General features: G+C 36.6%; 1 protein-coding gene and 1 non-coding gene across 6 annotated transcripts in view; one reads left to right on the top strand and one right to left on the bottom strand.

Annotated features, from left to right (window-relative positions):
• The window catches only part of SEPT7 (septin 7), a 98,463-nt gene that overhangs the window by 50,990 nt on the left and 32,066 nt on the right, over positions 1-15,407 (bottom strand). For 2 of the 5 annotated variants that reach the window (XM_027539520.1, XM_027539523.1), the window contains exon 3: positions 6,378-6,480. In XM_027539520.1, the coding sequence (XP_027395321.1) occupies positions 6,378-6,480 (103 nt within the window). Of the gene's footprint in view, positions 1-6,377; positions 6,481-8,139; positions 8,145-15,407 lie in introns of all 5 variants that reach the window. The other 3 variants (XM_027539518.1, XM_027539521.1, XM_027539522.1) reach the window with 3 other exon arrangements.
• Positions 4,087-4,193, top strand: LOC113891958. The gene has a single exon (XR_003510932.1). It is a non-coding gene; the product is annotated as a U6 spliceosomal RNA (small nuclear RNA).

The following is a 15,407-nucleotide window of genomic DNA, read 5'->3' as shown; positions in this document are numbered from 1 at the left end:
AATAGCAAGAAGAGATAAGAAAGCCTTCCTCAGTGATCAATGCAAAGAAATAGAGGAAAACAACAGAATGGGAAAGACTAGAGATCTCTTCAAGAAAATTAGAGACACCAGGGAACATTTCATGCAAATGTTATACATTTGCTCGATAAAGGGCTCGATAAAGGACAGAAATGGTATGGACCTAATAGAAGCAGAAGATATTAAGAAGAGGTGGCAAGAATACACAGAAGAACTGTACAAAAAAGATCTTCACGACCCAGATAATCACGATGATGTGATCACTGACCTAGAGCCAGACATCCTGGAATGTGAAGTCAAGTGGGCCTTAGAAAGCATCACTACAAACAAAGCTAGTGGCAGTGATGGAATTCCAGTTGAGCTATTCCAAATCCTGAAAGATGATGCTGTGAAAGTGCTGCACTCAATAAGCCAACAAATTTGGAAAACTCAGCAGCAGCCACAGCACTGGAAAAGGTCAGTTTTCATTCCAATCCCAAAGAAAAGCAATGCCAAAGAATGCTCAAACTACCGCACAATTGCACTCATCTCACACGCTAGTAAAGTAATGCTCAAAATTCTCCAAACCAGGCTTTAGCAATATGTGAACTGTGAACTTCCTAATGTTCAAGCTGGTTTTAGAAAAGGCAGAGGAACCAGAGACCAAATTGCCAACATCCGCTGGATCATCGAAAAAGCAAGAGAGTTCCAGAAAAACATCTATTTCTGCTTTATTGACTATGCCAAAGCCTTTGACTGTGTGGATCACAATAAACTGGAAAATTCTGAAAGAGATGGGAATACCAGACCACCTGACCTGCCTCTTGAGAAACCTATATGCAGGTCAGGAAGCAACAGTTAGAACTGGACATGGAACAACAGACTGGTTCCAAATAGGAAAAGGAGTTTGTCAAGGCTGTATATTGTCACCCTGCTTATTTAACTTCTATGCAGAGTACATCATGAGAAACGCTGGACTGGAAGAAGCACAAGCTGGAATCAAGATTGCTGGGAGAAATATCAATAACCTCAGATATGCAGATGACACCACCCTTATGGCAAAAAGTGAAGAGGAACTAAAAAGCCTCTTGATAAAAGTGAAAGTGGAGAGTGAAACAGTTGGCTTAAAGCTCAACATTCAGAAAATGAAGATCATGGCATCTGGTCCCATCACTTCATGGGAAATAGATGGGGAAACAGTGGAAACAGTGTCAGCCTTTATTTTTGGGGGCTCCAAAATCAGTGCAGATGGTGACTGCAGCCATGAAATTAAAAGACACTTACTCCTTGGAAGGAAAGTTATGACCAACCTGGATAGCATATTCAAAAGCAGAGACAATAAATACTTTGCCAACAAAGGTCCCTCTAGTAAAGGCTATGGTTTTTCCTGTGATCATGTATGGATGTGAGAGTTGGACTGTGAAGAAGGCTGAGCGCCGAAGAATTGATGCTTTTGAACTGTGGTGTTGGAGAAGACTCTTGAGAGTCTCTTGGACTGCAAGGAGATCCAACTAGTCCATTCTGAAGGAGATCAGCCCTGGGATTTCTTTGGAAGGAATGATGCTAAAGCTGAAACTCCAGTACTTTGGCCACCTCATGCGAAGAGTTGACTCATTGGAAAAGACTCTGATGCTGGGAGGGATTGGGGGCAGGAAGAGAAGGGGATGACAGAGGATGAGATGGCTGGATGGCATCACTGACTCGATGGACGTGAGTCTGGGTGAACTCTGGGAGTTGGTGATGGACAGGGAGGCCTGGTGTGCTGCAATTCATGGGGTCGCAAAGAGTCGGACACGACTGAGCAACTGAACTGAACTGAAACTTTACTAATAAGTCATACACAAAATATACTTTATAATAAACTCTGAATCCCCAAAATGGCTAAACCACCATGTTCTAATTCTAAGCTCCTTCTGCCAACAAAAAGGCCAGTGCTACTAAAGACATTTGATATAGGTCAACTAAATTATGATCAAAAAAAAAAAAAAACCCCTCTGCTATAAAAATTTTGCAAAGCCAAAGCTTAGTCTTATAAAAACGATTAATCTGAATTTTATCTTCAAAAAATCCAAAGTAACAGATTTAATGCCACTTGCTTTTCAAAATATTTTCTGGTCAGATAAAGCAATCTATGTTAGTTCTACCTCTTTGAAAGATTCTAGTAAAATCAGGAATTTACAATTAACATTTTATTCTCAGAGCATGCTTTTTTTTTTAAGTGAAATCGCTCAGTCATGTCCGACTCTTTGCGACCCCATGGATTGCAACATTCCAGGCTCCTTCATCCATGGGATTTTCCAGGCAAGAATACTGGAGTGGGTTGCCATTTCCATCTCAGAGCATAGGCAAGTCTAATTAAGAAGCACACAAAGAATTGTCAAGTTCCAAGCCCAAACAGGTTTGACGCTTTGTTCCATTAAAGACCTAACTGTCTTCATTATTTAATATTGCTGACACTGGGTTTTAAACTAAATTTTCAAATAAAGATTCAAAATCAAGAATTCCAATCTCTTCATCCTGGAGGCAATCAAGGTCTTTAAAATCTACGCTAGCCTACACTTCCAGCCGTATTTCCAACTATTACAAAGTGAACTCTTCAGGGTAGGATCCTAAAATCGATGTATAATGCCAATTAATCTTAAAACTCCCTCTGCTCCTCCATATCATCCATAAAGCACAATTACATATAACCTGACAACTTGTTTTCTTCCTGCACTGAAACAGATACCTTTTTCTTGAGCACTTAAGAAGTAACTAGTTTATATTAAGGCACCTAGACTAACTGAGCAAGGTGAGCGGCATACACTATGAAAGTATGTGGAAGGAAATGACTAGGGGAATAGAAAATTCACCTCTCCCACTTCATGCTGACCCTAGGACAGAAACTACTCATTTCAGTAGAATGGCAGAAAAAACTGCTTGTACTATTTAAGTTATCTACAATTCTCATTCCTTTTTCCGTCTGTCCCTCGTCTCTTTAATTTTTTTAGGGAAAACAGAATATCTAGTTGAAATCATGCAAGTTCAAATCATAATGGATGCACTATATCCAGTATTTCCAAATGAGCCTCTGCATCTTGCCTAGAAAATCCCGTGGACAGAGGAGCCTGGTGGGCTGCTGTCCATGGGGTTACACATAGTCGGACACAACTGAAGCGACTTAGCATGCATGCATTGGAGGAGGAAATGGCAACCCACTCCAGTGTTCTTGCCTGGAGAATCCCAGGGACAGAGGAGCCTGGTGGGCTGCTATCTACAGGGTCGCACACAGTCAGACACGACTGAAGCGACTTAGCAGCAGCAGCAGCATAGTGCTTAAGAACACACCAGACAGAGAGAGACTGGGTTTGGTTCTGGCATCTGACAGCAGTGTGGCCATGGGCAAGTAACTAATATCTCCATGCCTCAGTTTTTGCATCTTTAAAATGCAGAAAACAATAATACTCATATCATAAGGTTACTGTTAAGGACTGTATGAGTTACAGAAATAAAGTGTCAATACTTTATGTACTTGAAATATTGCCTGACGCATAGGTGCTGATTTTTGTTGGCTATTGTTTTTCCAACTGGACTGCCCACTCAATGTCTATCCCAATTATATTCTTCAAAAATCTGCCCTAATACCTCTTCCTCAAATAAGGTAGTTAATAATGTCCAACCAGGGATAAGCGCTCCTATACCTTTAAACATCTGTTCTTAATTTCTATATGACTCTACTAACTTGTATTTACTTCCTGAAAACATTATCTTTTTATGTATATTTTATATCATTATGTAAATTATAAGATCCTTTAGGCAAGAAAATACAGGAATACCAATATGCCTCTTTTATACAAAAAAAGTCCCTCAGGTAAATAATAAATATTGCTTATGAAGCAAGGTTACTGGATAAAGGTTTCCCAACAAAGGGTGAAGAGATTAAGAAATCAACTGTTAAATATAGATTCTCAGTTTGTATCAATGTATAAATCTCAAACCAAAAACTGTTTTAAGAGTCGAAGTTGCTCTGAGCATAAATCACAAAAATGAGGACTCAGTTTATAAGGAATAGCTTGTAGTCTCTATTGTAAGTCAAGAATGTTATAGCAAGTGCTCGCTTCGGCAGCACATATACTAAAATTAGAACGATACAGAGAAGATTAGCATGGCCCCTGCACAAGGATGACACGCAAATTCGTGAAGCGTTCCATATTTTTTGTGATGGATTCATTTTGATATTTGGCAAAACTAATACAATTATGTAAAGTTTAAAAATAAAATAAAATTAAAAAAAAATAAAATATTCCAGACATGGGTAAAAAAAAAAAAGAATGTTACAGCAAGGTTAGCTTTAGCTTTCTATAATATACACACAGTGCTGTCAGATATGGCCTGCAGTCCGGAAAACAATATATAAAATACTTAAAAAGTGACTTTTATGTGTCACACACTGCAACTATGTAGATGAAAAGATTCAGACCTTGTACTCTAGTCTACACAAAGACAGCTAATTAAACAGTAATGTTCAAGATATGGGCAGGAGGACAGAATAATAATATTGATACCCATTCTCTTTTATTCTCATTTTAAGTCTTATCAAAGAGAAAAAACAAGCTATACTTGACAAAAGGTCTAACCAAAAAAACTAGTAAGAATCAGCATCGTGTTCCCATGGTGGTTAACAGATTGAATATATCTATGAGGGCATGTATTAGTTAAGGGGAAAAAATAAAACACTAACAATACATAGCTGCAACATGTACAACGGCTGATTTAATTAAATAAAATGTACATGTTAAATATAAAATGTTCAAGTGTTACATGTGGCAACAACAACAAAAAAACTAGTAAGTTACATTCAGAGATTCCATATTTCCTTTAACAGTCAAGATCAGCTGATTATTATATATCTTTCACCTGGAAAAATGCCACAGCAATTCAAACCAAATATCTGGTCTTGACTCCCAGACATTACTAAGCAGACACTCAAAAAGTCACTCTTTAAGTTTTAATAATAAAAATTTTTGAAAACTGTTATGGTTCTCCTAATGGACCTAGGAGGTTTTTTTACAAATTAAAAAATGATCTTTTATTTGTCTACAGTTTGTCATTTAAGATCACTAACCTTACACAGTAAATGTAAATATAAGATGCAGCATTTCTTCAAGTATAACATCTGTGTTACCAACCTAGGAAGAGGTGTGTCCTGCATATTTTATTCACCTATCTAGACCCACACCTCTGCTCTACAGCAGCAATTTGCAAGCCAGGTATACCATACTTTTTATTCAACCAGAGGCAGACAAGTATCAAGTTTGCAGATTTTGTACCACGTTTTAACTATGAATTATTACAATGCAGATACTTCCAAACAGCCACAAACTGACCCTCAGGCAAAATATTCTGGTCAGTTGATAAAAATATTCTTCCCTTCAGTGAAGGAGTATTTCATACCTAATTCAATAATAACACCAAAATAAAATACCAGGTGTGGAATATAATTAGCAAAATTTAATGCACAATATATAAAGATCCAGCATCAACTCAATTTTGTCAAGGATAGTTAATCCAATAATTCTGCCTTCCATCTTCTTAAATAGAGAAATACAATACATTGCATCAAACTGAGAAGCCAGGTTATAAAGTCAGACTATATGAAATGAAAATATTATAAAGACATTTAAGATTAAGACTGTCATTTAAGAAAACTAATCTTACACATGGTAAAGTGTCTTTTCATATATGATGATGTTACTAAACTACAGTTAAAACAACCCTGACAATCTCTTAAAATCAAATCAGGCAGGGAAAGGTGTTCACAGGATGAAACACACCCAAGAGAAAAGTAAGAGTGAACCAAAGAAGGAGAGTCATATTTCACTTATTCCAGGGCTTACACTCAATGAATGAACTCCCAGGGTAATCACTGCATGATTATGATCCTCTACCCCATCCTCCTTTTTCAGATTTAGAGAACATATGTTTAAGTTAAACACTTGGATGATATGGCTTCAGTGCACTACATGAGCCAAAGAATAAAACTATCCTGGAGTAATAAGTAACCACCAGATGCTATTTCCTTTTGTAGCATCAACTGAAGAGAACTTCTCCAGTTTTCTGTTCCACTACCCACCTCCCACTGCTTTTCAACTTCTACTTCCCTTTCCCGCAGTTTTCAAAACTGCGCCACCTACAAAAAAACAGGCAAGAAAATACTTAAATCCCATTATGCTACTAAGTTAAATTTTAAAGTGTATCTGCATAACAAAAAACATACAACATTGATTGCTGCAGTTATTTGGGCTATTGTTTTCTTAAAACATTCTGAATTCATTAAATAGTTATTAATAGTTCATTAATAGTTCATCAAAATTCAACTTTAGTGAGAAATCATATCTTACCGACAACCATAAGTGTGAATTCAAAACCTCTCTTCACTGATTTTCTGTATACTTGATTTGGGAGATTTGCAAATCCCACATAGCCTTCAAGGTTCTTCTGTTGCTGAGAAAAGTAAAAGAGGGTCAATTATTTATACATCAACAAAATGCTTCTATCATACATTTCAAATTCTCTTCATTAACCTATTTTTAGAAAATCATACAAACTCTTATTCATGGTAAATCAAACTGATTTTATAGTATGACCAATAAAAGTATTAGTTAATCGAAAAAATGGACAAAGTAAATTGAGCACAAGTGATTAACAGTAGTCAATTATAAAAGTCAACGAGATTGTCAGATGACATCACTGACTCGATGGGCATGAGTCTGAGCAAGCTCCGGGAGTTGGTGATGAACAGGGAAGCCTGGCGTGCTGCAATCCATGGGGTTGCAAAGAGTCGGACATAACTGAGCAACTGAACTGAACTCAACTGAGTCAATTATAAAAACCCAAGGGAATAAAATAAAAATTTTTAAAAACCTGCCTCAGAGCAAAGATTTCAATTTATAGTAAGTTACTAAGATTCTGATCAAGCAACTAAAAAAACAACAAAGGATTTTTTACAATAAAAAAATTCAAATCCCCTTAAGATTATATTCAGTTCAGTCACTCAGTCATGTTCGACTCTTTGTGACCCCATGGACTGCAGGATGCCAGGCTTCCCTGCTATACTATATATTATATAATTAATTATATATTTTGTATTAATAATATATTATGTTATATAACATATTCCCTGTTATAGTACATATATAATCTTATATGATTATATTAAGGATTCTTTTAATTATTCCCTTTGCTCATACTAAAAACCACAGGCAGGATTTTCTTGAAATTCACCTTCTTGTTCATGAAATAAAATCAAAATGTGGAGTTTAAAATTTTTCATAAACTCTTGAAAGCTCTCATGATCAATGTCAATCAGTAAACATTATCTTTCAAACTCTTATACTAGGTCCAGTGATGTCACCTCAATGCTTTTACTGGACATCAGATTTATCCTGGTTTTAAAGTAAACTTTAATTCCGTTTTTTGTATAGCTTTTGATGTATAGCTTCTGTATAGCTTTGATGACCTCACCAATAATTTCATGATTAGTTCATACAAACCTACTTCTAAATTGGCATAGAAAATCAGTGTGACTCTCAACTTACCCATTGGTGACAAATACTGTCCATAGTTCAGACCATCTGAGTGAGTAGTCTTACAGATTAATTTACTTAGAGGTAGGTCTTATTCATCATTAAAACATAATGCCATTCATCATTTAAAAATAACATTCCTAAGAGATACACATTTCTCTTAAAGGTTTTTGCCACATTTAAATTCTCATCCAAAAACACTTATATGGGATCAAAGTAATAATTCAATACATTTGGATTTAACAAAGAACAGCACCCTGCATTCCTCACTAGTATCACATATATAATAAATATTCCATCCATAATCTTTTACCCTTTTTAAAAATTCATATAAATTAATTTTAAGACAAATGTTGAGCAGATAAGTAAGCCAATTAAATTAGAGGCTAATTTTAAATATACTAGTTAAGACACTGATCAGAATATTTTAAAGTCAAATATTTGAAAGCCTACTATGTGCAGAGCTAAGACTATGTATTAAATTTAAAGCTTCCTTGATTCATATTTCATCCAATTGTAACTGAAATTTAACTTAGACCAGAAAAAAGCCTCTGTATTAATTATGTAGTATACTCACAGCTACTTTGTAAAGAACATATTTCCATCATTCCAGTGTTCCAGGTTCCAACAGAACAGATCCACAGAGGAACAGTAAATGAGGAATTCCAAAAATCATTCATGGCACATTCAGTCCAAACAGGGCAGAGAAATCCATTGGAACATAGTAAAATGAAGAGGGGGGAAAATGAAAGTTACTTACGTGTAACTCAACAAATTAGAGGTAAATTACAAATATACTGAAAGTAGACTTTTTTCTACTCACATCAAGGAAATATTTTTTTGTTGGATATAAGGCCCAGTGAGTCCATTTTAGCAGCTTTCCTGATAAAACACAGAATCAAACACCTCCTATCTTTTCAGAAAGGACAATCACTATGCCTTGCACCTGAAGTCTTACAAGAAATGATGAAAAAAGTGTAAAGTATGAAATTTCAAGAAGATATACAGGGACCAACTTTAAATTCCAAGAGGAAAAAAAAAATGTAAATTTCATACAATTTTGCTTTGTCAGTCACTGGATTAAGACAGATCAGATCAGATAAATGCCAATATTTTCCCTAGGATCTTTATATAGTATTACTATATTTCAAGTAATTAAACTAAAGTTCAGAATTGGAAGAAATGCAAACTTGGGGATATAGGAAAGGAAGCTAAAGACTGCAAGCAATAACAAATGGAAAGATGAAGTAAATGTGACCTATGAAAACTGAAAGGCAACCAACAGAGCACAGAGGAGAAAATAAGACTATCTTTGGACAAAATGTCCGTAAAAAGGGTATGTCTTTTTTTCTATATTGAACAAATCTGAGTTATATCACAACCTAGAAAAGACAATGATTATTCAAATGTCACCTCCACAGAGAGGACTGCTCTGAATACCCTTACTAAAACTACAACCTACTCCTCATCTCAGCACTTTGTTGCTTTATGTTTTTTTTTCCCTTTAGCACCTATCACCATTTAACATACATACAAATCTTGTTTATGGTGATCTCCACTCACTCTACCTCCAACTAGAACGTAAACTCCATCAAGGTACAGATTAAAGGAGTTACAGAAGTTGTGACATCAAAAAGAGGAAGCCATCTGACCATCTGAGAGAACTGAAGAAGTTTCCGAGAAAATATTTTAGGTTACATGTTCAAGAAACCCACCATACAAAAGGTGTAAGAAAAATGCCTCAGTCTACCCCTGTGTCTTATTCACTGCTTTATCCTCAAGTCACAGAACAGTCTTAGGGACAACTGGGAGACTGAGGTAAGAAAACAGGGAAAAGCATTTTAGGGCAAGCGGTGGGCCCTGAAGTGGGGGTGAACCTGGTACTTTCAGGGACAAAAATAAAGTATATGAACTCCACAGAAGTAAGGTAGTAGACCAGGGGACAAGTGGTAGAAAATAGGTCAGGGAGGCAGGCAGGGGCCAGATAATGTGGGACCTAGTCAAAGCAGGAAATCTGAGTGTTATTTTAGGCATGATGGGAAGCCACTGGAGGGTTTCACACAGGCAAGTGACCTGACCTGATTTGTGTTTTAAAGATAGTTCTTACTGTTAAGAGAAGAAATGGAAATAAGAAAACTGCTAAGAAGCCTACTATAATAGTTTAAGAAAGAAAGGGTATACTGAATTTAGATGGTGTCGATGTAGGAAAGAGAAAGATTCAGAACAGGTTTTGAAGGAAGAATGGTCAGGACACTTCTGGTGCATTACATGAGATCAGTAAAAGAGACAAAAGATAACTCTCACTACTTGACTTGAACAACTCAATGGCTAGTGATATCTCCACGGAAAGAGGGAACAAAGGAAAAGAGTGAGCGGTGAGGGCCAAAATCACCAAAATCAAAAAAAGCTTTGAATGTGTTGAAGACTCTATTACATATTACTATTTCAAGAAGAAATGGTCATAGGCAGTTAAACATATGAATTCAGAAATTCCAGGGTTGGTTGTTCCTGAAAATACAGATTTAGGAAACATAAGCATATAGATAGTACTGAGAGAGGATTATATTCTCAAAGAGAGATTATAGATGAAAGGGATTCTAGGCAGTTTCCTGGGGCTTCCCTGCTGGCTTAAGAATCCGCCTGCAATGCAAGAGACCAGAGGGTTCGATCCCTGGGCTGCGGGGAGGACATGGCAACCCACTCCAGTATTCTTGCCTGCAGAATCCCCATGGAAAGAGGAGCCTAGTGGGCTATAGTCCATGGGGTCACAAAGAGTCAGACACTTTGCTGAGCGACTAAGCACAGCACATCACACAGGCAGTTTCCTGGAGCACTCCAACACTAAAATGTTAGGCAGAAAATGAGTAAGAAAGATCAGTCAGTGAGGAGGAAAGAAAACTAGAAGGGCTGAAGGTTATTCAACTGTGTTAAATGCTACTGAAAAGTCAAATGAAAAATACCAGAGATGTGACCATAAAATTTGGAAATAAGATTACTGATAATTCTACACAAGAGCAGTCTCAGTAACACAGTGAGGAAGAAGACTTACTAGTTTGAGAGTAGATAATTCTCTGTATACGTTAACTAATATAATTCTTAAAATAAATATATGTTACAAATTATTTTAAAATTAAGCATGTCATTTGCCAGTTTCCCCATATGACTGATTTCCCAGAGGAAGAAAATCATGTCATATTCATCTCTACATTCCTAACAGAGTGCTGATACACAGGAGTTGTTTAAAAAAATAAACAAAAATACACTTTCAGGAAAATTTCTCCTGAGAAAGAAACTGTGTCTAAACACAAAAGACAGATTTAGGGAATATACTAAAATATAACACTGGCTGACTAAAACACATAAACTTTTCACATTTCATAAGAATCTTGCCTTTCCCAAATTCTAAAATCAACCACAGTCTGTAATTCAGAAGATTTAACCACCCACTGATTCTTTTTCTGGACAAATATAATGCTCACAGTGCCAGTGTGAAATATAATCTCTGGATAAAGAAACATTATTTATAGACCCGAGTGACGTAACTGTGACACTTATAAGCATGCAAATATAGATAAAAGTATATTCACCCAGGCTTCACCCAAAATACCTTAAAAGTATTACTTGATTTCAATCATCAGTTATGTAAGAAGAAACAGTTATCAAATCATCTTTTCTAAAAGCACATGTTAAATCTTTCGGTAACTATCTAAAAGATATGGCAAATCTCTATGTCAAATTCACATTTAAGAAAATCAAACTACAATTCCATTGCTTGCTATTTCACTACCTGTGGGAAAATCAACTTAAATACAATACCCAGTAACTGCAGTCATTAATTTACTTAAACTTACTTCTAGAAATCAATTATATTCAAAGAAAAAGATGCCTCAAAAAGGTTTCAATAATAGATTATTGGAACTCTTAAGATTTGTTTATATTCTCTACCATTTGTTCTTATTTCAAAGTAAAGTTATCAAAACCTTGGCATCTGAAAACCCATTATAATTTTTAAATTTTGAATATTAATATTTATAAATTAACATATATTTTCCAAGGAGAAAAACAGCACCTTATTTTGAAAATTGCTAAATATGCTTTTGGGGAACAACAATAAAACTGAGTTGTAATAGGTTGGAAGCAATAAAAGTGAGAATTTGAGGGAAAATTAAAACATTTTTATAGGATCTACTATAAACCTTCAACTCTCTCAATCACTCATGTAGAGCCAGACATCCTGGAATGCAAAGTCAAGTGGGCCTTAGGAAGCGTTACTATGAACAAAGCTAGTGGAGGTGACGGAATTCCAGCTGAGCTATTTTAAATCCTAAAAGATTGAAATTGAGAGTGAAAAAGCACTGTTTAAGTGCTGCACTCAATATGCCAGCAAATTTGGAAAACTCAGCAGTGGCCTAAGAGCTGGAAAAGGTTACTTTTCATCTCAATCCCAAGGAAGGGCAATGCCAAAGAATATTCAAACTACCACACAATTGCTCATCTCACATACTGGCAAAGTAATGCTCAAAATTCTCCAAGCCAGGCTTCAACAGTGTGTGAACTGTGAACTTCCAGATGTTCAAGTTGAATTTAGAAAAAGGCAGAGAAACCAGAGATTCCAACATCTGTTGGATCACAGAAAAAGCAACAGAATTCCAGAAAAACATCTGCTTTATTGATTATGCCAAAGCCTTTGACTGTGTATAAGACAACAACTGTGGAAAATTCTTAAAAGAGATAGGAATACCATAACCACCTTATCTGCCTGAGAAATGTGTATGCAGGTCAAGAAGCAACAGTTAGAACCAGACATGGAACAACAGACTGGTTCAAAATTGGGAAAGGAGTACGTCAAGGCTGTATACTGGCATCCTGCTTATTTAACTTATATGCAGAGAACATCATGAGAAATGCCGGCGTGGATGAAGCACAAGCTGGAATCAAGATTGCCGGGAGAAATAACAACAACCTCAGATATGCAGATGACACCACCCTTATGGCAGAAAGTGAAGAGAAACTAAAAAGCCTCTTGATGAAGGTGAAAGAGGAGAGTGGAAAAGTTGGCTTAAAGCTCAACATTCAGAAAATGAAGATCATGGCATCCAGTCCCATCACTTCATGGGAAATAGATGGGGAAACAGTGGAAACAGTGTCAAACTTTACTTTTTGGGGCTCCAAAATCACTGCAGATGGTGATTGCAGCCATAAAATTAAAAGACGCTTACTCCTTGGAAGGAAAGTTATGACCAACCTAGATAGCATATTAAAAAGCAGAGACATTACTTTGCCAACAAAGGTCCGTCTAGTCAAGCCTGCAGGGCTCCTCTATCCATGGGATTTTCCAGGCAAGAGTACTGGAGTGGGTTGCCATTGCCTTCTGCAAAAAGGCAAGAGCTAGGGGCATGCAAACTAAAGTATGACCTTTAAAGAAAATTGAGGAGGGGACAATAAAGGTAATATTTAGGAAACACTTATGTGATCCTGTAACATCTTCGTAGTGTTGTTATATTAAATCTAGAATCTAGGTACTTCTGCACCAGTTATATTTAAAATACTTAAGACTTTTCAGTAGTGAAGTTCTGTAACTTTCCCCTTGAGTTATGTAAGAGATGGTAGGAATTTCAAGTGCTCGATAGTTTCTTGCCTGGAGAATCCCAGGGACGGAGAGCCTGGTGGGCTGCCGTCTATGGGGCTGCACAGAGTTGGATACTACTGAAGCAACTTAGCAGCAGTAGTAGCAGCTCTTCCCTTTTTACTGAGATGAACAACTGTGTACAAACATAACCAACTTTTACTTTCTTAATCTTGTGCTGGATTCTTGGTTACTCTACCTAAAAGATTTTAATATCTGTATGAATACATGTAAGAGGTAACTTAAAAATTTAAATAAATTTTTTTCTTTGTTCTGAACTTGAAATTTAAATCTCTTCTTATAGAATTACTGGCCACACTCATTCATTTAACATAGCTACTGGATTCACATAATGTATGTATTACCAATTAGGAATACAGAAGCTAATGAAAACAAGGTCCCTGCTTATGAAACTAAGAATCTGAGGTCAGAGAAGTTAGAAGGCAATTCTATTAATACAGTGATAAACACTATAATGGAAGCAAGCACAGGAAGACAGCTATGAGAACAAAAAGGAAGGGTGTTTTCTCCCATTATGTTGTCAGAACCTTCAGATTCTGAAGGACTAGCAGGCCTTAGTCTGATGAGAAATTTGGGTAGGTGCTGCACAATACGGGCAAGCAAACTGGCAACTGTAAAGGCCCAAAAGCAAGAGAAGAAAGTACAGATCTTTTTGGTAACTAAAAATAGTGCAGTACACCTCATAATCAAGGTCCAGGAGACGCAGAGTAGGAAGTCAAGCAAAATCCAGATCAAAGAGGACTTTATAGGCCACAGTAAAGAACTCAGATGAGGCATCATCTTTAAAACTTATGAAGAGTATTAAAGGATTTTAAGCAGAAAACTGCACTATCACATTAATTCACAAGCCAAGTCATATTCATATTTTAGAAAATTACAACTAATAAGAATATTGAGGAGATACTGGTAGCAATTTCAAGATCTGCTGCAGTAGCCCAGGGAAGAAATTAGGACCTGAACCATGACAGAAGTAACAAGGATTAAGAGTTAAGTTAGAACACTACTGTTCATTACAGTAGTCACTAGCTCCATGTGGCTATCAATCACTTGAAATTTAGCAAGTCTGAATTGGGATATGCTCTGGCTCCATTGGTAAAGAATCCACCTGCAATGCAGGAGGCCTGGGTTCAATTCCTGGGTTGGGAAGATCCCCTGGAGAAGGGAATGGCTACCTACTCCAATATTCTGGCCTAGAGAATTCCATGGACTATATAGTCCAGGAAGTTGCAAAGAGTCAGACACAACTGAGCCACTCTCACACACATTAAGCATAAAATACAAGCCAGATTTTTTTATATATACTTATTTTTATTTATTTATTTATTTGATTGTGCCGGGTCTTAGTTGAAGCATATGGGATCTAGTTCCCTGACCAGGGATCAAACCCCGCGCCCCCTGCTCTGGGAGCATGGAGCCTTAGTCACTGGACCAGCCACTGAACCAGTAGGAAGTCCCACAAATCAGGTTTTAAAGACTTATTATGAAAAAAAAGAATGAAATGTCAATTTTTATACTGATTACATATTGAAATAAAATTTCAGCTATATTGGGCTATATAAAAATGATACTAAAATTAAATTTATTTTTTTCAACTTTTTAACATGCCTGCGTGCAAAGTCACTTCAGTCATGTTCAACTCTGTGCGACCCTATGGACTACAGCCTGCCAGGCTCCTCTGTCTATGGGATTCTCTAGGCAAGAATATTGCAGTGGCTTGCCATTTACTTCTCCAGGGGATCTTCCTGCCCCAGGGATTGAACCCATGTCTCCTGCACTGCAGACAGATTATTTACCATCTGAGCTACTAGGGAAGCCTAGGCTACCAGAAAAGCTTACATATGTGACTTACATTAACTTCTAATGAACAATGCTGGGTTAGATATTAATGAGCTGAAGTGACAAGTCTCTGTAACTTGTGGGGGGAACAGCAAGACATAAATTCTAAATTTATGAATTTACATTGAGCTGGATTAATGGTGGTTCCAGTCACTAAAAGAAAAATTCACTTGAGTTTAAGGTGCTAAAAAATGGGCTTTAGGAAAACAAATATCTAGTAGGCAGCTATATATATAAAAGAAGTTCTAGAAATGTCTAGGTTAGGCAGACACTAACATTTTAAGTCATCAACATTTAAATGGTATGAAGGCCATGGGTTATGAATCCAAATACAGTATTCAAAGTAGGAAGCAGGCCACAAC

This window comes from Bos indicus x Bos taurus, chromosome 4 (genome assembly GCF_003369695.1).
Source record: "Bos indicus x Bos taurus breed Angus x Brahman F1 hybrid chromosome 4, Bos_hybrid_MaternalHap_v2.0, whole genome shotgun sequence".
Lineage (NCBI taxonomy): Eukaryota > Metazoa > Chordata > Mammalia > Artiodactyla > Bovidae > Bos > Bos indicus x Bos taurus.
Note: the sequence above shows the minus strand (reverse complement) of the source record. Positions and strands in the feature narration are given on the sequence as shown.